The sequence below is a fragment of the Rutidosis leptorrhynchoides genome, chromosome 3 (assembly GCF_046630445.1).
Source record: "Rutidosis leptorrhynchoides isolate AG116_Rl617_1_P2 chromosome 3, CSIRO_AGI_Rlap_v1, whole genome shotgun sequence".
In the NCBI taxonomy this organism is placed as follows: Eukaryota; Viridiplantae; Streptophyta; class Magnoliopsida; order Asterales; family Asteraceae; genus Rutidosis; species Rutidosis leptorrhynchoides.
Genome location: NC_092335.1, coordinates 184,732,261 through 184,756,470, shown reverse-complemented (window position 1 = coordinate 184,756,470; position 24,210 = coordinate 184,732,261). Strand labels below are relative to the sequence as shown.

Below are 24,210 nucleotides of genomic sequence, written 5' to 3'. Positions count from 1 at the left end.
TATATATTTTTGTATTTTTACAATCATAAGTTAAAAATATAGCGTTAAACTTGGCTAAGATCCCTGTGGAATGAACCGGACTTACTAAAAACTACACTACTGTACGATTAGGTACGCTGCCTATAAGTGTTGTAGCAAGTTTTAGGTATATCCATTCTATAAATAAATAAATATCTTGTGTAAAATTGTATCGTATTTAATAGTATTTTCTTGTAAAAATATAACTATTTTGTATACACCTCTACGCACATCAGGTATCTAACCTCAGATGTAAATCGTGCAGGAGAAAGACAAAATTGAGGCCTAGAAAAGAAGGTGGTCGATGTAATGGGAGTCAGGAAAACAAGTACTCGATCAATAGTGAAGAATTAAAAAGGTATGGGGAACAAATTGGATTGAGGTGGTCCACCTCCAATCCACAGTAAGTTTTTTCTCCCTAATTGTTTCGTGTTCGTTTATTATCTTTTAATTATGAAGATTCTGTCTCTTAATGTGCGGGGGTTTGCGGTCGAAGGGAAATTTGGGTGGGTTAAAAATATGTGTGTTAGCGAGAGGCCTAGTATTGCTGCTTTTCAAGAAATGAAATGTTGGGTACTTACTGATTTGTGGATTCAATATTTATGGGGAAACAATGATTTCGGTTATGTCCAGAAGGTTGCAGAGGGTAATTCAAGGGGTTTGTTGATGATTTGGGACACAACATGTTTTGAGGCAATTGAAGCATTCGGTAATGAGTTCTTTGTGGCGGTTAGAGGTTTATGGAAACCATTGGGTATTGAATCAGTGATTGTAAATGTATACGGGCCTCATGGGGATTGTGACAAGCAGATATTATGTGTAACGACCCTGGATTTTCCAACGTTTATTTATTAATAATAATAATTATTATTAATACTTGTGATTAAACGAATGTATGTTATTACATTTACTTGATGCCATGATTAACCGTACTTGACTTTAATTGCCCGAAATGTCTTTGTGACACCCGAAACTTTCACGAATAATATTTTTAGATATTATTTGCATTCATGATTAGCTTTATTAATCATTTTAATTAACTATGGTTATTAGTTAATTACTTGGGCTTTAATTGGATTTATTTGTTAACTACTTGAACTTGGGCCTTGTTAATGTTAATGGACACATGAATATGGGCTTATAAACCCACCCTACTTCTTATATGGACTTAATTAGCCAATCTAAACATGTAAGTATTACTTGTAGTGTAACTAGCTAGTTTTGTTCATTTGGAATCTAGTTATCACATAATCCCCATGAAATCAACTCCATTAACCAACTTTTGATACCTTTACCGTGCATGGACTAGTGGATGTTTGCCTCCCCCCTTGATCCCATTTTGGCCGTCGGCCTACAACACATGGGGAGGGGTTTTGATTCATTTTCTTTTTATTACAAACTTACTAGCTTTCTCTCATTCCATAACACACACACATACTTGCTTTCATTTTTCTCTCTTTTCTCTCAAGCATTTCTTTACATTCTTGTAAGCAACTTGATTTTTTCTTTCCTCTTTTCTTGGCTTAAAAACCGTAGCCTTGGCTACATCTATCGTCATCATCTTTTGTTTATTATTACTAGTCTTTGATTATTACTTACTTACTTGTAGTTGTTCTTTACTAGTTACAAGAATCAAACTCTTTAGTTTAATTCTCCATTTATCTTGTATTAACAAGAACACATAAGAACCTAACTTACTAGTTATGTTCTACATTTAAATTCTTGAAAGATTGTAAGTTTATGTGTTGATTAAAATCATACTTGAAGCTCATGAAGTAAACTTAAAGTTTACTTTCTAAAGATCAAACTTTGGTTTGAATCTTTAAAGTATGAACAACCATGAACCTTTTACTTGTTTACTTAGTTATTTCTTTGTATTATGTACTTTAATTTCATGTTTGTTGGTTGTTATTGGTCAAATGTTACTAGTTAACTTTGATCTCATTAATCTTGAACTAAAGTTAACTTTAAAAGTTCAAGAACATGTAAGTAAACTTTCTATTATTATAACTTGGTACACTTATGTTAGATCTAGACTTTTGAGTCTTGAATCTTCAAGATCAAACTAAGAACTATGTTCTACAACTTAAGATCTTGATTTCATGAGTTTACTTTCAAGTTTGTAACTTATTATTAGTTTTAAAGTTCATGTATGTGTTAGATCTAAGACTTTGATGTAACTTTGGTTCATCAAAACACTTGCAACACTTAAGTGAGTTGTGCTTCATGTCTTAGACTTACACTTGGGTTATGATGGTCAAAACTTGGTGAAAATAATACAAACACATCAACGAGTTGTACACTTGAAGCTATATGCATCAAGGATGAGAACCGTGATAAGCATCGAGCACCAAGAACCACCGGAACCTACTGACCCTACTGTTCTACTATTTCTGGGTCTGATCAGTAAGACCCGGGCTGTTTTAATTTCAATTTTCAGATATCTCTATTCGAGTAGATAACTTTTCATATAGGACTCGTATTAATCCGAGTTACGGTTTAGGATTTATGGCCCTCCAATCGTCACTATGTCCTTTTAACGTTGTGCAGAAATTTCTGACCTACTCGTACTTAGACCGTCGCCACGGTCAAACGAAGATGAGTTTGCTTCTGTAAATTTTACCACACTTAAAGGACTCATATACGGAGCCATGGCCACTGGTCTCACCTTATTTCAGTAAGGGTAGAGGCCGTGGTGACTGATCAAATTCAGCCTTTGTTTTAAACTACTGTCATGAATGAAATTTACTTTCCGCCTTTTGTTTGATGATGAATGATGATGACCCTTAAGACCTTATTTACATACTTTTAAACCTATTCAGACGATTTACTGACTTAGTACTATTTGACTTAGGTTGAGGACCCGTTTGGACAACCTTCATTACTTGCTTACTTTCCGAGTCCTACTTTACCGCTACTTTATCATTGTGAGTTATAGCATTCCCTTTTTACTTTAACTTATTTTGGGAACTGAGAATACATGCGGATTTTATGTTTTACATACTAGGCACGAGTACTTAAACTTTATATATGTGTGGGTTATATAACGGCAGAAACATTCCCTTTAGCTCGGTAACGTTTAGTCATTGGTTTTTGAACCGTGAACGCGAATCTTAGATATGGATCCATAGGGTTTGACATCCCCACTCGGGCTAGTCGCGCTAGCATTTAACGAGTGTTTAATACTTCGTAAACATACGCACTTGTCAAGTGTACTTTCAGGGGGTATAAACGTTAAGTTAGTTACCAAGTGCCCACGGTTAACATATACTTTATCATACTGTTTTGAAACGCCCTTTGTAGCACTGAAATCTCGTGGCCTACCTTACTTACTGTTATACTTAAACTATAGCTCACCAACCTTTGTGTTGACGTTTTTAAGTATGTTTTTCTCAGGTGCTTGAGGTTAGCTTCCGCTGTGTACTAGTCTTGCCGTAGACACCCGCTGCTCTAGTGTTATCACCGCATAAACTGTTTATCTTGCATTCAAACTTTAATACATTTGAACTATGTTTTGTAACGACCTAAGGGTCACATACATTTATTCATGCTTGCTATTCGTAGAAGCATACTGTTGGTGTAAAACATTTGATGTCGGTTATGACGTCACCTTTTTATCGTCAATGCAACTTCTTTTATTACAGCATATAGTACTTAACCTTGTAATGATCCTGTTGTTGATGATTCGTACACGATGGTTTTGTACGGGGTATCACAGATGGTATCAGAGCCAGGCCCCGGACCAAACGTGCACAGCGAGAACGCTGTATCCCATTAGGGGGGAGGATTGTAACATCCGTGTTACATCCGTCCCACATCGGTTGGAGAGGGGAACGAAGCATGCCTTATAAGGGTGTGGAGACCTTTCCTAGCATGACGCGTTTTGGGACCACAAGCGCAGCAGATCCCATGAGAACTCTGCAGTTAAGCGTGCTTAGGCAAGAGCACTACCAGGATGGGTGACCTCCTGGGAAAGTGCTTGTCGTGTTTGGTCGCCAAGAAAAATCTGTGCGCCAACGGGCAAAGCGGACAATATCATGCTACGGGGAACATATTACCTGGGATGTCACAGATGGTATCAGAGTAACACCTCTGACTAGTACTTGAACTCTTGAGACAAGAGCAACTTTACGCCAAATTCTCCAAGTGTGAATTTTGGTTGAAGGAAGTACAATTTCTGGGTCATGTTGTGAGCGACCAGGGTATCAAAGTTGATCCCACCAAGATTGAAGCTATCAGCAAGTGGGAGACCCCCACTACTCCGACTCACATTCGCCAATTCCTAGGTCTCGCTGGTTACTACCGAAGGTTCATTGAAGGATTTTCCCTGATTGCGCGTCTTTTGACCGCACTGACTCACAAGGGCAAGAAGTTCATTTGGGAACCCGCACACGAATCAGCATTTCAAACTTTGAAGAAGAAGTTAACCTCTGCACCTATCCTATTGCTTCCCGAAGGTAGTGACAATTTCATTGTTTATTGCGATGCTTCGAAGAGTGGTTTTGGTTGTGTACTGATGCAACGATCAAAAGTTGTTGCCTATGCCTCCCGCCAATTGAAGATTCACGAGCGGAACTACACTACTCACGATCTTGAACTTGGAGCCGTTGTCTTTGCACTCAAATTGTGGAGACACTATTTGTATGGAACTAAGAGTACTATCTTCACCGATCATAAGAGTCTCCAGCACATCTTCGATCAGAAGCAACTAAATATGAGACAGCATCGATGGATCGAGACGCTCAACGACTACGATTGTTAACTCCGTTATCATCCTGGAAAGGCCAATGTTGTAGCTGACGCTTTGAGCCAAAAGGAGAGGACGGCACCTCTTCGTGTTAGGGCTCTGAACATCACCATCCATTCGAACCTCAACAGCCAGATCAGAGTAGCCCAAGATGAGGCTCTCAAGGAGGAGAATATATCTCATGAACATTTGAACATTCTTGTCTCTCGATTCGAGGTTAGGGAGTCTAGACTCCGATGTTATGCCGGAAGAATTTGGGTACCTTGTTATGGAGATCTACGGAACCTTATACTTGATGAAGCACACAAATCGAGATATTCGATTCACCCCGGAGCGAGCAAAATGTACCACGACCTTAAAGAATAGTATTGGTGGCCGAATCTTAAGAAGGACGTTGCGACTTATGTTGGTAAGTGTTTGACTTGCTCGAAGGTTAAAGCCGAGCATCAGAGACCTTCTGGTTTACTTCAACAACTGGAAATCCCATAATGGAAGTGGGAAAGGATAACAATGGTTTTTATCACCCAGCTACCAAAGACGGTGGGCGGATACGATACTATTTGGGTTATTGTTGACCGTCTTACCAAATCTGCACACTTTCTAGCGATGAAGGAAACGGATACGATGGAGAAACTTGCTCAATTATACATCAAGGAGGTTGTATCTCGTCATGGTGTACCTTTATCGATCATCTCAGATCGCGATCCCCGTTTTGCTTCTAGATTTTGGCGTTCTTTGCAAGAAGCCATGGGAACTCGTCTTGACATGAGTACTGCTTATCACCCTCAGACTGACGGGCAAAGTGAACGAACGATTCAGATCTTGGAAGACATGTTGCGTGCATGTGTCATCGATTTCAGAAAGGCTTGGGAAAGGCATTTGCCACTCGCCGAATTCTCGTACAACAACAGTTATCACTCGAGCATTAATGCTGCACCTTTTGAAGCGTTGTATGGCCGTAGGTGCCGATCCCCTATTTGTTGGGCTGAAGTAGGCGAAAAGCAAATTACTGGACCCGAGGTAGTCCATGAAACAACAGAAAAGATTGCTCAGATTCAAGCTAGACTTAAGACTGCCCGTGATCGTCAAAAGAGTTATGCTGATCTTAAACGTAAAGACTTTGAATTCAACGTGGGCGACCGTGTAATGTTAAAGGTTGCACCTTGGAAAGGTGTGATCCATTTTGGAAAACGTGGAAAGTTGAACCCACGATACATTGGTCCTTTCAAAATTTTGGAACGTGTTGGACCCGTTGCTTACCATTTGGATCTACCAGCACAATTGAGCTCAGTTCATCCTACCTTCCACGTGTCAAACTTGAAGAAGTGTATTGCGGCACCGGAACTTATCATACTACTGGAAGAACTTACAATTGACGACAAACTCCACTTCGTGGAAGAGCCTGTTGAGATTATGGATCGTGAGATCAAAACTTTGAAATGCAACAAGATTTCGATCGTCCGAGTACGATGGAATGCCAAACGAGGACCTGAGTTTACTTGGGAGCGAGAGGATCAGATGATGCGGAAGTATCCTCACCTTTTCCCGACTCCTCCATCTACCTCAGCTTAAATTTCGAGACGAAATTTTCTTTAACAGGTGGGTAATGTAACGACCCTGGATTTTCCAACGTTTATTTATTAATAATTATTATTATTAATACTTGTGATTAAACGAATGTATGTTATTACATTTACTTGATGCCATGATTAACCGTACTTGACTTTAATTGCCCGAAACATCTTTGTGACACCCGAAACTTTCACGAATAATATTTTTAGATATTATTTGCATTCATGATTAGTTTTATTAATCATTTTAATTAACTATGGTTATTAGTTAATTACTTGGGCTTTAATTAGATTTATTTGTTAACTACTTGAACTTGAGCCTTGTTAATGTTAATGGACACATGAATATGGGCTTATAAACCCACCCTACTTCTTATATGGACTTAATTAGCCCATCTAAACATGTAAGTATTACTTGTAGTGTAACTAGCTAGTTTTGTTCATTTGGAATCTAGTTATCACATAATCCCCATGAAATCAACTCCATTAACCAACTTTTAATACCTTTACCATGCATGGACTAGTGGATGTTTGCCTCCCCCCTTGATCCCATTTTGGCCGTCGGCCTACAACACATGGGGAGGGGTTTTGATTCATTTTTTTTATTACAAACTTACTAGCTTTCTCTCATTCCATAACACACACTTACTTGCTTTCATTTTTCTCTCTTTTCTTTCAAGCATTTCTTTACATTCTTGTAAGCAACTTGATCTTTTCTTTCCTCTTTTCTTGGCTTAAAAACCGTAGCCTTGGCTACATCTATCATCATCATCTTTTGTTTATTATTACTAGTCTTTGATTATTACTTACTTACTTGTAGTTGTTCTTTACTAGTTACAAGAATCAAACTCTTTAGTTTGATTCTCCATTTATCTTGTATTAACAAGAACACATAAGAACCTAACTTACTAGTTATGTTCTACATTTAAATTCTTGAAAGATTGTAAGTTTATGTGTTGATTAAAATCATACTTGAAGCTCATGAAGTAAACTTAAAGTTTACTTTCTAAAGATCAAACTTTGGTTTGAATCTTTAAAGTATGAACAACCATGAACCTTTTACTTGTTTACTTAGTTATTTCTTTGTATTATGTACTTTAATTTCATGTTTGTTGGTTGTTATTGGTCAAATGTTACTAGTTAACTTTGATCTCATTAATCTTGAACTAAAGTTAACTTTAAAAGTTCAAGAACATGTAAGTAAACTTTCTATTATTATAACTTGGTACACTTATGTTAGATCTAGACTTTTGAGTCTTGGATCTTCAAGATCAAACTAAGAACTATGTTCTACAACTTAAGATCTTGATTTCATGAGTTTACTTTCAAGTTTGTAATTTATTATTAGTTTTAAAGTTCATGTATGTGTTAGATCTAAGACTTTGATGTAACTTTGGTTCATCAAAACACTTGCAACACTTAAGTGAATTGTGCTTCATGTCTTAGACTTACACTTGGGTTATGATGGTCAAAACTTAGTGAAAATAATGCAAACACATCAACGAGTTGTACACTTGAAGCTATATGCATCAAGGATGAGAACCGTGATAAGCATCGAGCACCAAGAACCACCGGAACCGACTGACCCTACTGTTCTACTGTTTCTGGGTCTGATCAGTAAGACCTAGGCTGTTTTAATTTTTATTTTCAGATAGCTCTGTTAGAGTATATAACTTTTCATATAGGACTCGTCTTAATCCGAGTTACTATTTAGGATTTATGGCCCTCCAATCGTCACTATGTCCTTTTAACGTTGTGCAGAAATTTCTGACCTACTCGCACTTAGACCGTCGCCACGGTCAAAAGAAGACGAGTTTGCTTCTGTAAATTTTACCACCCTTAAAAGACTCATATACGGAGCCATGGCCACTGGTCTCACCTTATTTCAGTAAGGGTAGAGGCCGTGGTGACTGATCAAATTCAGCCTATGTTTTAAACTACTGTCATGAACGAAATTTACTTTACGCCTTTTGTTTGATGATGAATGATGATGACCCTTAAGACCTTATTTACATACTTTTAAACCTATTCAGATGATTTACTGACTTAGTACTATTTGACTTAGGTTGAGGACCCGTTTGGACAACCTTCATTACTTGCTTACTTTCCGAGTCATACTTTACCGCTACTTTATCATTGTGAGTTATAACATTCCCTTTTTACTTTAACTTATTTTGAGAACTGAGAATACATGCGGATTTTATGTTTTACATACTAGGCATGAGTACTTAAACTTTATATATGTGTGGGTTATATAACGAAAGAAGCATTCCCTTTAGCTCGGTAACGTTTAGTCATTGGTTTTTGAACCGTGAACGCGAATCTTAGATATGGATCCATAGGGGTTGATATCCCCACTCGGGCTAGTCGCGCTAGCATTTAATAAGTGTTTAATACTTCGTAAACATACGCACTTGCCAAGTGTACTTTCAGGGGGTATAAACGTTAAGTTAGTTACCAAGTGCCCACGGTTAACATATACTTTATCATACTGTTTTGAAACGCCCTTTGTAGCACTGAAATCTCGTGGCCTACCGTACTTACTGTTATACTTAAACTATAGCTCACCAACCTTTGTGTTGACGTTTTTAAGCATGTTTTTCTCAGGTGCTTGAGGTTAGCTTCCGCTGTGTACTAGTCTTGCCGTAGACACCTGAAATGTCCCGTTCTTATTGATTAAAAACGTTCCATATTAATTGATTTCGTTGCGAGGTTTTGACCTCTATATGAGACGTTTTTCAAAGACTGCATTCATTTTTAAAACAAACCATAACCTTTATTTCATAAATAAAGGTTTAAAAAGCTTTACGTAGATTATCAAATAATGATAATCTAAAATATCCTGTTTACACACGACCATTACATAATGGTTTACAATACAAATATGTTACATCGAAATCAGTTTCTTGAATGCAGTTTTTACACAATATCATACAAACATGGACTCCAAATCTTGTCCTTATTTTAGTATGCAACAGCGGAAGCTCTTAGTATTCACCTGAGAATAAACATGCTTTAAACGTCAACAATAATGTTGGTGAGTTATAGGTTTAACCTATATATATCAAATCGTAATAATAGACCACAAGATTTCATATTTCAATACACATCCCATACATAGAGATAAAAATCATTCATATGGTGAACACGTGGTAACCGACATTAACAAGATGCATATATAAGAATATCCCCATCATTCCGGGACACCCTTCGGATATGATATAAATTTCGAAGTACTAAAGCATCCGGTACTTTGGATGGGGTTTGTTAGGCCCAATAGATCTATCTTTAGGATTCGCGTCAATTATGGTGTCTGTTCCCTAATTCTTAGATTACCAGACTTAATAAAAAGGGGCATATTCGATTTCGATAATTCAACCATAGAATGTAGTTTCACGTACTTGTGTCTATTTTGTAAATCATTTATAAAACCTGCATGTATTCTCATCCTAAAAATATTAGATTTTAAAAGTGGGACTATAACTCACTTTCACAGATTTTTACTTCGTCGGGAAGTAAGACTTGGCCACTGGTTGATTCACGAACCTATAACAATATATACATATATATCAAAGTATGTTCAAAATATATTTACAACACTTTTAATATATTTTGATGTTTTAAGTTTATTAAGTCAGCTGTCCTAGTTAGTAACCTACAACTAGTTGTCCACAGTTAGATGTACAGAAATAAATCGATAAATATTATCTTGAATCAATCCACGACCCAGTGTATACGTATCTCAGTATTGATCACAACTCAAACTATATATATTTTGGAATCAACCTCAACCCTGTATAGCTAACTCCAACATTCACATATAGAGTGTCTATGGTTGTTCCGAAATATATATAGATGTGTCGACATGATAGGTTGAAACATTGTATACGTGTCTATGGTATCTCAAGATTACATAATATACAATACAAGTTGATTAAGTTATGGTTGGAATAGATTTGTTACCAATTTTCACGTAGCTAAAATGAGAAAAATTATCCAATCTTGTTTTACCCATAACTTCTTCATTTTAAATCCGTTTTGAGTGAATCAAATTGCTATGGTTTCATATTGAACTCTATTTTATGAATCTAAATAGAAAAAGTATAGGTTTATAGTCGGAAAAATAAGTTACAAGTCATTTTTGTAAAGGTAGTCATTTTCAGTCGAAAGAACGACGTCTAGATGACCATTTTAGAAAACATACTTCCACTTTGAGTTTAACCATAATTTTTGGATATAGTTTCATGTTCATAATAAAAATCATTTTCCCAGAATAACAACTTTTAAATCAAAGTTTATCATAGTTTTTAATTAACTAACCCAAAACAGCCCGCGGTGTTACTACGGCGGCGTAAATCAGATTTTACGGTGTTTTTCGTGTTTCCAGGTTTTAAATCATTAAGTTAGCATATCATATAGATATATAATATGTATTTAGTTGATTTTAAAAGTCAAGTTAGAAGGATTAACTTTTATTTGATAACAAGTTTAGAATTAACTAAACTATGTTCTAGTGATTACAAGTTTAAACCTTCGAATAAGATAGCTTTATATGTATGAATCGAATGATGTTATGAATATCATTACTACCTTAAGTTCCTTGGATAAACCTACTGGAAATGAGAAAAATAGATCTAGCTTCAAAGGATCCTTGGATGGCTTGAAAGTTCTTGAAGCAGAATCATGACACGAAAACAATTTCAAGTAAGATTTCCACTCGAAATAAGATTGTTATAGTTATAGAAATTGAATTAAAGTTTGAATATGATTATTACCTTGTATTAGAAAGATAACCTACTGTAAGTAACAAAGGTTTCTTGATCTTGGATGATTACTTGGAATGGATTTAGAAAACTTGGAAGTAAACTTGCAATCTTGGAAGTATTCTTGATCTTATGAAACTAGAACTTTTGGAATTTATGAAGAACACTTAGAACTTGAAGATAGAACTTGAAAGAGATCAATTAGATGAAGAAAATTGAAGAATGAAAGTGTTTGTAGGTGTTTTTGGTCGTTGGTGTATGGATTAGATATAAAGGATATGTAATTTTGTTTTCATGTAAATAAGTCATGAATGATTACTCATATTTTTGTAATTTTATGAGATATTTCATGCTAGTTACCAAATGATGGTTCCCACATATGTTAGGTGACTCACATGGTCTGCTAAGAGCTGATCATTGGAGTGTATATACCAATAATACATACATCTAAAAGTTGTGTATTGTACGAGTACGAATACGGGTGCATACGAGTAGAATTGTTGATGAAACTGAACGAGGATGTAATTGTAAGCATTTTTATTAAGTAGAAGTATTTTGATAAGTGTCTTGAAGTCTTTCAAAAGTGTATGAATACATATTAAAACACTACATGTATATACATTTTAACTGAGTCGTTAAGTCATCGGTAGTCGTTACATGTAAATGTTGTTTTGAAACCTTTAGGTTAACGATCTTGTTGAATGTTGTTAATCCATTATTTATTATAACAAATGAGATGTTAAATTGTTATATTATCATGATATTATGATATATAATATATCTTAGTATGATATATATACAGTTAAATGTCGTTACAACGATAATCGTTACATATATGTCTCGTTTCGAAATCATTAAGTTAGTAGTCTTATTTTTACATATGTATTTCATTGTTATTACACTTAATAATATATTTAATTATCATTTAACATAATTAACCAAGTGTTTCAATATCTTAATATGATTCATATGTACCTAGTAAGACGTTGTTATAACGATAATCGTTATATATATCGTTTTCGAGTTTCTTAAATTAATAGTCTCATTTTTATGTATATAACTCATTGTTAAAATACCTAATTATATATACATACTTATAATAAAATCATGTTAACTATATATATAACCATATATATGTCATCGTATAGTTTTTTTACAAGTTTTAACGTTCGTGAATCACCGGTCAACTTGGGTGGTCAATTGTCTATATGAAACCTATTTCAATTAATCAAGTCTTAACAAGTTTGATTGCTTAACATGTTGGAAACACTTAATCATGTAAATAACAATTTCATTTAATATATATATAAACATGGAAAAGTTCGGGTCACTACAGTACCTACCCGTTAAATAAATTTCGTCCCGAAATTTTAAGCAGTTGGAGGTGTTGACGTATCTTCTGGAAATAAATGCGGGTATTTCTTCTTCATCTGATCTTCACGCTCCCAGGTGAACTCGGGTCCTCTACGAGCATTCCATCGAACCTTAACAATCGGTATCTTATTTTGTTTAAGTCTCTTAACCTCACGATCCATTATTTCGACGGGTTCTTCAATGAATTGAAGTTTTTCATTGATTTGGATTTCGTCCAACGGAATAGTGAGATCTTCTTTAGCAAAACATTTCTTCAAATTTGAGACGTGGAAAGTGTTATGTACAGCCGCGAGTTGTTGAGGTAGCTCCAGTTGGTAAGCTACTGGTCCGACGCGATCTATAATCTTGAATGGTCGAATGTACCTTGGATTTAGTTTCCCCCGTTTACCAAATCGAACAACGCCTTTCTAAGGTGAAACCTTAAGCATGACCATTTCTCCAATTTTAAACTCTATATCTTTTCTTTTACTGTCCGTGTAGCTCTTTTGTCGACTCTGGGCGGTTTTCAATCTTTGTTGAATTTGGATGATTTTCTCAGTAGTTTCTTGTATTATCTCCGGACCCATAATCTGTCTATCCCCCACTTCACTTCAACAAATTGGAGACCTGCACTTTCTACCATAAAGTGCTTCAAACGGCGCCATCTCAATGCTTGAATGGTAGCTGTTGTTGTAGGAAAATTCTGCTAACGGTAGATGTTGATCCCAACTGTTTCCGAAATCAATAACACAAGCTCGTAGCATGTCTTCAAGCGTTTGTATCGTCATTTCGCTCTGCCCATCAGTTTGTGGATGATAGGCAGTACTCATGTCTAGACGAGTTCCCAATGCTTGCTGTAATGTCTGCCAGAATCTTGAAATAAATCTGCCATCCCTATCAGAGATAATAGAGATTGGTATTCCATGTCTGGAGACGACTTCCTTCAAATACAGTCGTGCTAACTTCTCCATCTTGTCATCTTCTCTTATTGGCAGGAAGTGTGCTGACTTGGTGAGACGATCAACTATTACCCAAATAGTATCATAACCACTTGCAGTCCTTGGCAATTTAGTAATGAAATCCATGGTAATGTTTTCCCATTTCCATTCCGGGATTTCAGGTTGTGGTAGTAGACCTGATGGTTTCTGATGTTCAGCTTTGACCTTAGAACACGTCAAACATTCTCCTACATATTTAGCAATATCAGCTTTCATACCTGGCCACCAAAAATGTTTCTTAAGATCCTTGTACATCTTCCCCGTTCCAGGATGTATTGAGTATCTGGTTTTATGAGCTTCTCTAAGTACCATTTCTCTCATATCTCCAAATTTTGGTACCCAAATCCTTTCAGCCCTATACCGGGTTCCGTCTTCCCGAATATTAAGATGCTTCTCCGATCCTTTGGGTATTTCATCCTTTAAATTTCCCTCTTTTAAAACTCCTTGTTGCGCCTCCTTTATTTGAGTAGTAAGGTTAGTGTGAATCATTATATTCATAGATTTTACTCGAATGGGTTCTCTGTCCTTTCTGCTCAAGGCGTCAGCTACCACATTTGCCTTCCCCGGGTAGTGACGAATCTCAAAGTTGTAATCATTCAACAATTCAATCCACCTACGCTGCCTCATATTCAGTTGTTTCTGATTAAATATGTGTTGAAGACTTTTGTGGTCGGTATATATAATACTTTTGACCCCATATAAGTAGTGCCTCTAAGTCTTTAATGCAAAAACAACCGCGCCTAATTCCAAATCATGCGTCGTATAATTTTGCTCGTGAATCTTCCATTGTCTAGACGCATAAGCAATCACCTTCGTCCGTTGCATTAATACACAACCGAGACCTTGCTTTGATGCGTCACAATAAATCACAAAATCATCATTCCCTTCAAGCAATGACAATATAGGTGCCGTAGTTAGCTTTTTCTTCAATAATTGAAACGCCTTCTCTTGTTCATCCTTCCATTCAAATTTCTTCCCTTTATGCGTTAATGCAGTCAAGGGTTTTGCTATTTTGGAGAAATCTTGGATGAATCTTCTGTTGTAACCAGCCAATCCTAAAAATTGACGTATATGCTTCGGAGTTTTTGGGGTTTCCCACTTTTCAACGGTTTTGATCTTTGCCGGGTCCACCTGGATACCTTCTTTGTTCACTATGTGACCGAGGAATTGAACTTCTTCCAACCAAAATGCACACTTTGAAAACTTAGCGTACAGTTTTTCTTTCCTCAATACTTCTAGCACTTTTCTCAAATGTTCTTCGTGCTCTTGATCATTCTTTGAGTAAATAAGTATGTCATCCATGAAAACAATGACAAACTTGTCAAGATATGGCCCATACACTCGGTTCATAAGGTCCATGAACACAGCTGGTGCATTAGTCAATCCAAACGGCATAACCATAAACTCGTAATGACCATAACGCGTCCTAAAAGCAGTTTTTGGAATATCATCCTCCTTTACTCGCATTTGATGATATCCAGAATGTAAATCGATCTTCGAATAAACCGACGAGCCTTGTAGTTGATCAAATAAGTCGTCAATTCTCGGCAGTGGATAACGGTTTTTGATGGTAAGTTTGTTCAACTCTCTGTAGTCAATACACAACCTAAATGTACCATCCTTATTCTTGACAAACAAAATAGGAGCTCCCCATGGTGATGTGCTTGGTCGAATGAAACCACTTTCTAATAGTTCTTGCAGTTGGCTTTGCAGTTCTTTCATCTCGCTGGGTGCGAGTCTATAAGGAGCACGAGCTATTGGTGCAGCTCCTGGTACAAGATCTATTTGAAATTCAACAGATCGATGTGGAGGTAGTCCCGGTAATTCTTTCAGAAATACATCGGGAAATTCTTTTGCGACGGGAACATCATTGATGCTCTTTTCTTCAGTTTGTACTTTCTCGACGTGTGCTAGAACAGCATAGCAACCTTTTCTTATTAGTTTTTGTGCCTTCAAATTACTAATAAGATGTAGCTTCATGTTGCCCTTTTCTCCGTACACCATTAAGGGTTCTCCTTCTTCTCGTACATGGCGAATTGCATTTTTATAACATACGATCTCTGCTTTCACCTTCTTCAGCCAGTCCATGCCAACTATTACATCAAAACTCCCTAACTCTACTGGTATCAAATCAATCTTAAATATTTCACTACCCAGTTTAATTTCTCGATTCCGGCATATATTATCTGCTGAAATTAATTTACCGTTTGCTAATTCGAGTGAAAATTTACTATCCAACGGCGTCAATGGACAACTTAATTTAGCACAAAAATCTCTACGCATATAGCTTCTATCCGCACCCGAATCAAATAAAATGTAAGAAGATTTATTGTCAATAAGAAACGTACCCGTAACAAGCTCCGGGTCTTCTTGTGCCTCTGCCGCATTAATATTGAAAACTCTTCCGCGGCCTTGTCCATTCGTGTTCTCCTGGTTCGGGCAATTTCTAATAATGTGGCCCGGTTTTCCACATTTATAACAAACTACATTGGCATAACTTGCTCCGACACTACTTGCTCCGCCATTACTTGTTCCGACACCATTTGTTCCTTTCGTTCTGTTAACCCCTGGTCCGTAGACCTCACACTTCGCCGCGCTATGACCATTTCTTTTACACTTGTTGCAAAATTTGGTGCAGAACCCCGAGTGATACTTTTCACACCTTTGGCATAGCTGCTTCTGATTGTTGTTGTTGTTGCGGTTGTTATTGTTGTTGGGATGATTGTTGTAGTAGTAGTTGTTGTTGTTGTTGTTGTTGTTGTTGTTGTTGTTGTTGTTGTTGTTGTTGTTGTTGTTGTTGTTGTTGTTGTTGTTGTTGTTGTTGTTGTTGTTGTTGTTGGACCGTTTGTTGTAGTTGCGATTGATGTTGCGATTGTTGGGATAATTGTTGCGATTATTATTGTAATTGCTGTTGTTGTTGTATTGGTGATTCTTATCACCGTTTTCCTCCCACTTTCTTTTGACTTGCTTCACATTGGCCTCTTCAGCCGTCTGTTCTTTAATTCTTTCCTCAATCTGGTTCACTAGTTTGTGAGCCATTCTACATGCCTGTTGTATGGAGGCGGGCTCGTGTGAACTTATATCTTCTTGGATTCTTTCCGGTAATCCTTTCACAAACGCGTCGATCTTATCTTCCTCATCTTCGAACGCTCCCGGACACAATAGGTACAATTTTGTGAATCTTCTTTCGTATGTGGTAATATCAAATCCTTGGGTTCGTAACCCTCTAAGTTCTGTCTTGAGCTTATTGACCTCGGTTCTGGGATGGTACTTCTCGTTCATCAAGTGCTTGAATGCTGACCACGGTAGTGCGTACGCATCATCTTGTCCCACTTGCTCTAGATAGGTATTCCACCATGTTAACGCAGAACCTGTAAAGGTATGCGTAGCGTACTTCACTTTGTCCTCTTCAGTACACTTACTTATGGCAAACACCGATTCGACCTTCTCGGTCCACCGTTTCAATCCGATCGGTCCTTCGGTTCCATCAAATTCCAAAGGTTTGCAGGCAGTGAATTCTTTGTAGGTGCATCCTACACGATTTCCTGTACTGCTAGATCCAAGGTTATTGTTGGTATGTAGCGCTGCCTGTACTGCGGCTATGTTTGAACCTAGAAAAGTACGGAATTCCTCTTCATTCATATTCACGGTGTGTCGAGTAGTCGGTGTCATTTCCTTCAAAATAGTCAAATGGAACAAGTTAATCATACAGAATATTAAGAGTAGTTAATAGTATTTCGTAGCATAATATGAACTCATTTATAAAAGCTTTTTCTTCATATTAGCATTTTATAAGTTTAAATTCGGGTAGTACCTACCCGTTAAGTTCATACTTAGTAGCTAATATACAATTCAACTACTACAATTCTATATGAAAAACTGATTATAATAATATTTCGCGTTCAAACTTTTATACAATATTTTACAAACTTACAATACCGCTTATTTTACATAAAGCATGAAATATAGCACACAATAACTTTGATACAAGATAGTTGTGAAGATAATTCTAGCTAGTACACAAGTCGTTCAGCAAAGGCAATAAAGACACGTAATTCATACGTCCATAAACAAGTCATGCATTCTGGTTTTACTAGGACTACTTCCCATCCTTGATCTTGTGGAACATAACCGTTATGGCCGTTGATAAGACAGTGTGTTGTAACGTCGTCAAAGGGACGAGGGTTACGTAATGACCAACAGTCTTGTAATAACCTAAAAACCTCATTTCTTACCCCAATTGCCGACTCCGTCACTTGTGGGAACATTTTGTTTAATAGTTGTAGCCCGATGTTCTTTTTCTCACTTTGGTGAGAAGTGAACATTACTAACCCGTAAGCATAGCATGCTTCTTTATGTTGCATGTTAGCCGCTTTTTCTAAATCATGAAGTCCTATATTCGGATACATTGAGTCAAAATAATTTCTTAACCCGTTGCGTAAAATAGCATTTGGGTTCCCCGCAATATATGCGTCAAAGTAAACACATCGTAACTTATGGGTTTCCCAATGTGATATCCCCCATCTTTCAAACGAAAGTCTCTTATAAACCAAGACATTCTTGGAACGTTCTTCGAATGCCTTACAAACTGATTTCGCCGTAAATAGTTGTGCCGAAGAATTCTGACCGACTCTAGACAAGATTTCATCAATCATGTCTCTGGGTAGGTCTCTTAAAATATTGGGTTGTCTATCCATTTTGTGTTTTTATACTGTAAAATAGACAAGAGTTAGATTCAAAAAAAAAAAAATACTTATTAATACAAGCAATTTTTACATATATCATAAAGCATAAGCACACTATATTACATATATTACACCACACAAATACAACTATCTTATTCCGACTCACTCGTTTCTTCTTCTTTGGTTTTGGTTCGTTTTGCCAAGTTTCTAGGAATATATGATGTTCCCCTAATACGAGCTGTCGTTTTCCACAACGGTTTAGAAAAACCTGGTGGTTTAGAGGTTCCCGGGTCATTGTTACAACTTAAGGGCTTCGGGGGTTGACGATACATATAAAGTTCATCGGGGTTGGAATTAGATTTCTCTATTTTTATGCCCTTTCCCTTATTATTTTCTTTTGCCTTTTTAAATTCAGTAGGGGTAATTTCTATAACATCATCGGAATTCTTGTCGGAATCCGATTCATCGGAGAATTGGTAATCCTCCCAATATTTTGCTTCCTTGGCGGAAACACCATTGACCATAATTAACCTTGGTCGGTTGGTTGAGAATTTTCTTTTACTTAACCGTTTTATTATTTCCCCCACCGGTTCTATTTCCTCCTCCGGTTCCTCCTCTTCCGGTTTTGATTCTTCTTCCGGTTCTGATTCTTCTTCCGGTTCTTCTTCGGGAACTTGTGAATTAGTCCAATATATATTCGACTCTTCGTTATTATTAGGTGAGTCAATGAGATTTGTGCTAGAGGTAGACATCTATCACACAATATCAAACATGTTAAGAGATTAATATATCACATAATATATACATGTTAATAATATATAGTTTCCAACAAAAATGTTAAGCAATCATTTTTAAAGAAAATACGGTCGAAGTCCAGACTCACTAATGCATCCTAACAAACTCGATAAGACACACTAATGCAAATTTTCTGGTTCTCTAAGACCAACGCTCGGATACCAACTGAAATGTCCCGTTCTTATTGATTAAAAACGTTCCATATTAATTGATTTCGTTGCGAGGTTTTGACCTCTATATGAGACGTTTTTCAAAGACTGCATTCATTTTTAAAACAAACCATAACCTTTATTTCATAAATAAAGGTTTAAAAAGCTTTACGTAGATTATCAAATAATGATAATCTAAAATATCCTGTTTACACACGACCATTACATAATGGTTTACAATAGAAATATGTTACATCGAAATCAGTTTCTTGAATGCAGTTTTTACACAATATCATACAAACATGGACTCCAAATCTTGTCCTTATTTTAGTATGCAACAGCGGAAGCTCTTAGTATTCACCTGAGAATAAACATGCTTTAAACGTCAACAAAAATGTTGGTGAGTTATAGGTTTAACCTATATATATCAAATCGTAACAATAGACCACAAGATTTCATATTTCAATACACATCCCATACATAGAGATAAAAATCATTCATATGGTGAACACCTGGTAACCGACATTAACAAGATGCATATATAAGAATATCCCCATCATTCCGGGACACCCTTCGGATATGATATAAATTTTGAAGTACTAAAGCATCCGGTACTTTGGATGGGGTTTGTTAGGCCCAATAGATCTATCTTTAGGATTCGCGTCAATTAGGGTGTCTGTTCCCTAATTCTTAGATTACCAGACTTAATAAAAAGGGGCATATTCGATTTCGATAATTCAACCATAGAATGTAGTTTCACGTACTTGTGTCTATTTTGTAAATCATTTATAAAACCTGCATGTATTCTCATCCCAAAAATATTAGATTTTAAAAGTGGGACTATAACTCACTTTCACAGATTTTTACTTCGTCGGGAAGTAAGACTTGGCCACTGGTTGATTCACGAACCTATAACAATATATACATGTATATCAAAGTATGTTCAAAATATATTTACAACACTTTTAATATATTTTGATGTTTTAAGTTTATTAAGTCAGCTGTCCTCCTTAGTAACCTACAACTAGTTGTCCACAGTTAGATGTACAGAAATAAATCGATAAATATTATCTTGAATCAATCCACGACCCAGTGTATACGTATCTCAGTATTGATCACAACTCAAACTATATATATTTTGGAATCAACCTCAACTCTGTATAGCTAACTCCAACATTCACATATAGAGTGTCTATGGTTGTTCCGAAATATATATAGATGTGTCGACATGATAGGTCGAAACATTGTATACATGTCTATGGTATCTCAAGATTACATAATATACAATACAAGTTGATTAAGTTATGGTTGGAATAGGTTTGTTACCAATTTTCACGTAGCTAAAATGAGAAAAATTATCCAATCTTGTTTTACCCATAACTTCTTCATTTTAAATCCGTTTTGAGTGAATCAAATTGCTATGGTTTCATATTGAACTCTATTTTATGAATCTAAACAGAAAAAGTATAGGTTTATAGTCGGAAAAATAAGTTACAAGTCGTTTTTGTAAAGGTAGTTATTTTCAGTCGAAAGAACGACGTCTAGATGACCATTTTAGAAAACATACTTCCACTTTGAGTTTAACCATAATTTTTGGATATAGTTTCATGTTCATAATAAAAATAATTTTCCCAGAATAACAACTTTTAAATCAAAGTTTATCATAGTTTTTAATTAACTAACCCAAAACAGCCCGCGGTGTTACTACGACGGCGTAAATCCGATTTTACGGTGTTTTTTGTGTTTTCAGGTTTTAAATTATTAAGTTAGCATATCATATAGATATAGAATATGTTTTTAGTTGATTTTAAAAGTCAAGTTAGAAGGATTAACTTTTATTTGCGAACAAGTTTAGAATTAACTAAACTATGTTCTAGTGATTACAAGTTTAAACCTTCGAATAAGATAGCTTTATATGTATGAATCGAATGATGTTATGAACATCATTACTATCTCAAGTTCCTTGGATAAACCTACTGGAAATGAAAAAAATAGATCTAGCTTCAAAGGATCCTTGGATGGCTTGAAAGTTCTTGAAGCAGAATCATGACACGAAAACAATTTCAAGTAAGATTTCCACTCGAAATAAGATTGTTATAGTTATAGAAATTGAATTAAAGTTTGAATATGATTATTACCTTGTATTAGAAAGATAACCTACTGTAAGTAACAAAGGTTTCTTGATCTTGGATGATTACTTGGAATGGATTTAGAAAACTTGGAAGTAAACTTGCAATCTTGGAAGTATTCTTGATCTTATGAAACTAGAACTTTTGGAATTTATGAAGAACACTTAGAACTTGAAGTTAGAACTTGAGAGAGATCAATTAGATGAAGAAAATTGAAGAATGAAAGTGTTTGTAGGTGTTTTTGGTCGTTGGTGTATGGATTAGATATAAAGGATATGTAATTTTGTTTTCATGTAAATAAGTCATGAATAATTACTCATATTTTTGTAATTTTATGAGATATTTCATGCTAGTTGCCAAATGATGGTTCCCACATGTGTTAGGTGACTCACATGGGCTGCTAAGAGCTGATCATTGGAGTGTATATACCAATAGTACATACATCTAAAAGCTGTGTATTGTACGAGTACGAATACGGGTGCATACGAGTAGAATTGTTGATGAAACTGAACGAGGATGTAATTGTAAGCATTTTTGTTAAGTAGAAGTATTTTGATAAGTGTCTTGAAGTCTTTCAAAAGTGTATGAATACATATTAAAATACTACATGTATATACATTTTAACTGAGTCGTTAAGTCATCGTTAGTCATTACATGTAAATGTTGTTTTGAAACCTTTAGGTTAACGATCTTGTTGAATGTTGTTAACCCATTGTTTATTATAACAAATGAGATGTTAAATTGTTATATTATCATGATATTATGATATATAATATATCTTAGTATGATATATATACAGTTAAATGTCGTTACAACGATAATCGTTACATATATGTCTCGTTTCGAAATCATTAAGTTAGTAGTCTTATTTTTACATATGTATTTCATTGTTAATACACTTAATAATATATTTACTTATCATTTAACATAATTAACCAAGTGTATCAATATCTTAATATGATTCATATGTACCTAGTAAGACGTTGTTATAACGATAATCGTTATATATATCGTTTTCGAGTTTCTTAAATTAATAGTCTCATTTTTATGTATATAACTCATTGTTAAAGTACCTAATGAGATACATAATTATAATAAAATCATGTTAACTATATATATAACCATATATATGTCATCGTATAGTTTTTTTACAAGTTTTAACGTTCGTGAATCACCGGTCAACTTGGGTGGTCAATTGTCTATATGAAACCTATTTCAATTAATCAAGTCTTAACAAGTTTGATTGCTTAACATGTTGGAAACACTTAATCATGTAAATAACAATTTCATTTAATATATATATAAACATGAAAAAGTTCGGGTCACTACAACACCCGCTGCTCTAGTGTTATCACCGCATGAACTGTTTATCTTGCATTCAAACTTTAATACATTTGAACTATGTTTTGTAACGACATAAGGGTCACATACATTTATTCATGCTTGCTATTCGTAGAAGCATACTATTGGTGTAAAACATTTGATGTCGGTTATGACGTCACCTTTTTATCGTGAATGCAACTTCTTTTATTACAGCATATAGTACTTAACCTTGTAATGATCCTGTTGTTGATGATTCGTACACGATGGTTTTGTACGGGGCATCACATTATGGGATTCATTAGATGGGTTATTAAAAAGTCATGAAACTTCATGGCTACTTTGTGGGGACTTCAACGAAGTGAGAGACCGTTCAGATAGAATAAATTGCGTGTTCCACCAAAAGCGTGCGGATAGATTTAACCAATTTATTCGAAAAAATAATTTGTTGGAGATTCCAATCAGTGGTAAGAAATTTACAAGGGTAAGTGATGACGGCATAAAACTGAGTAAACTAGATAGATTTTTGGCTTTGGATAACTTCATTCAGATTTAGGACGATCTCTCTGTCATCGCATTAGATAGGAGATTATCGGACCACTGTCCACTCCTACTCCGGGATAAAATTATCGATTATGGACCTAAACCGTTTAAGGTCTTTGACACGTGGTTTGACCATGAGGGGGTGGAGGAAATCATTAAAGAAGCATGGAGCAAACCGGTAAGAGGATCCAGAAAAGATTGTAATTTTCACGATAGACTCAAGAGTGTTAAAACAGATTTAAAATTGTGGAGTGCATCCACTTTTGGGAAAATTGATGGCAAAATAAACCACCTCAAAAAGAAGGCTTTGGAATGGGAAATTAAAGCGGAGTCTGGTTTACTTAATGATGAGGAACGTCTAGAATGGCTCGAGTGTAGGCGTAGATGGACCGAGAAAGAAAAAGTAAAATCGAGTATGCTGAAACAGAAGGCTAGAATCCGTTGGATACTAGAAGGTGACGAAAATTCGAAGTTTTTTCATTCTACCATTTGAAGAAAATACAATAAATCCAATCTACGAGGGTTGCATATAAATGGGGTGTGGAGCGATTGTCCTAATGAAGTCAAAGCTGCGGTTTTCAAGCACTTTAGTGACCTGTTCCGTAACAGAAACATCAGTAGGCCTATTCTGTTGGGCCGACAGCCCTTTGACAGCCCACCTGAGCACAGTTTAACTACAAATGAGGCAACAGAGCTTGAAGTTCGGTTTAGTGATGCGGAAATTTGGAATGCGGTCAAAGAGTGTGGTAGTACAAAAGCCCCGGGCCCGGATGACTTTAATTTGAGATTCTATAAGAAATTTTGGGACATCATTCAAGAGGACCTCATCATGGCAATAAACGATTTTTGGGAGAATGGCGAAATCACAACAGGTTGTAATGCTTCTTTTATTACTTTGGTTCCGAAAAAGTGTGATCCCTTATGCCTGAATGATTATAGACCTATTAGTTTGCTTGGGAGTTATTATAAAATCATCGCGAAATTGCTTGCAAACCGTTTGAGAAAAGTGGTCCCTAATTTAGTAGGTTTTGAGCAAAGTGTCTTCATAAAAGGTAGGAACATAATTGATGGGGCGCTAATCGCAAATGAAATGCTTGCTTATTTGAAACAAAAAAAAACATTAAAAGTTTGATTTTCAA

The 24,210-nt window shown here is 35.8% G+C and overlaps 1 protein-coding gene across 1 annotated transcript; it reads left to right on the top strand.

Annotated features, from left to right (window-relative positions):
• Window positions 1–471: 471 nt before the first annotated feature.
• LOC139900677 (uncharacterized) lies at window positions 472–24,203 on the top strand. Its single transcript, XM_071883438.1, has 4 exons — window positions 472–817; window positions 22,834–23,012; window positions 23,085–23,526; window positions 23,635–24,203. The coding sequence occupies exons 1-4, from the start codon at window positions 472–474 to the stop codon at window positions 24,201–24,203; spliced, it is 1,536 nt and encodes a 511-aa protein (XP_071739539.1).
• The last annotated feature ends 7 nt before the right edge of the window (window positions 24,204–24,210 follow it).

Coding starts and splice junctions, on each gene's coding strand:
- LOC139900677 (XM_071883438.1), top strand. CDS start 472: ATGAAGATTCTGTCTCTTAATGTGCGGGGGTTTGCGGTCGAAGGGAAA. Junction 818..22,833: donor ATACGGGCCTCATGGGGATT/GTGACAAGCAGA, acceptor GGGATTCATTAG/ATGGGTTATTAAAAAGTCAT. Junction 23,013..23,084: donor GTGGTAAGAAATTTACAAGG/GTAAGTGATGAC, acceptor ATTCAGATTTAG/GACGATCTCTCTGTCATCGC.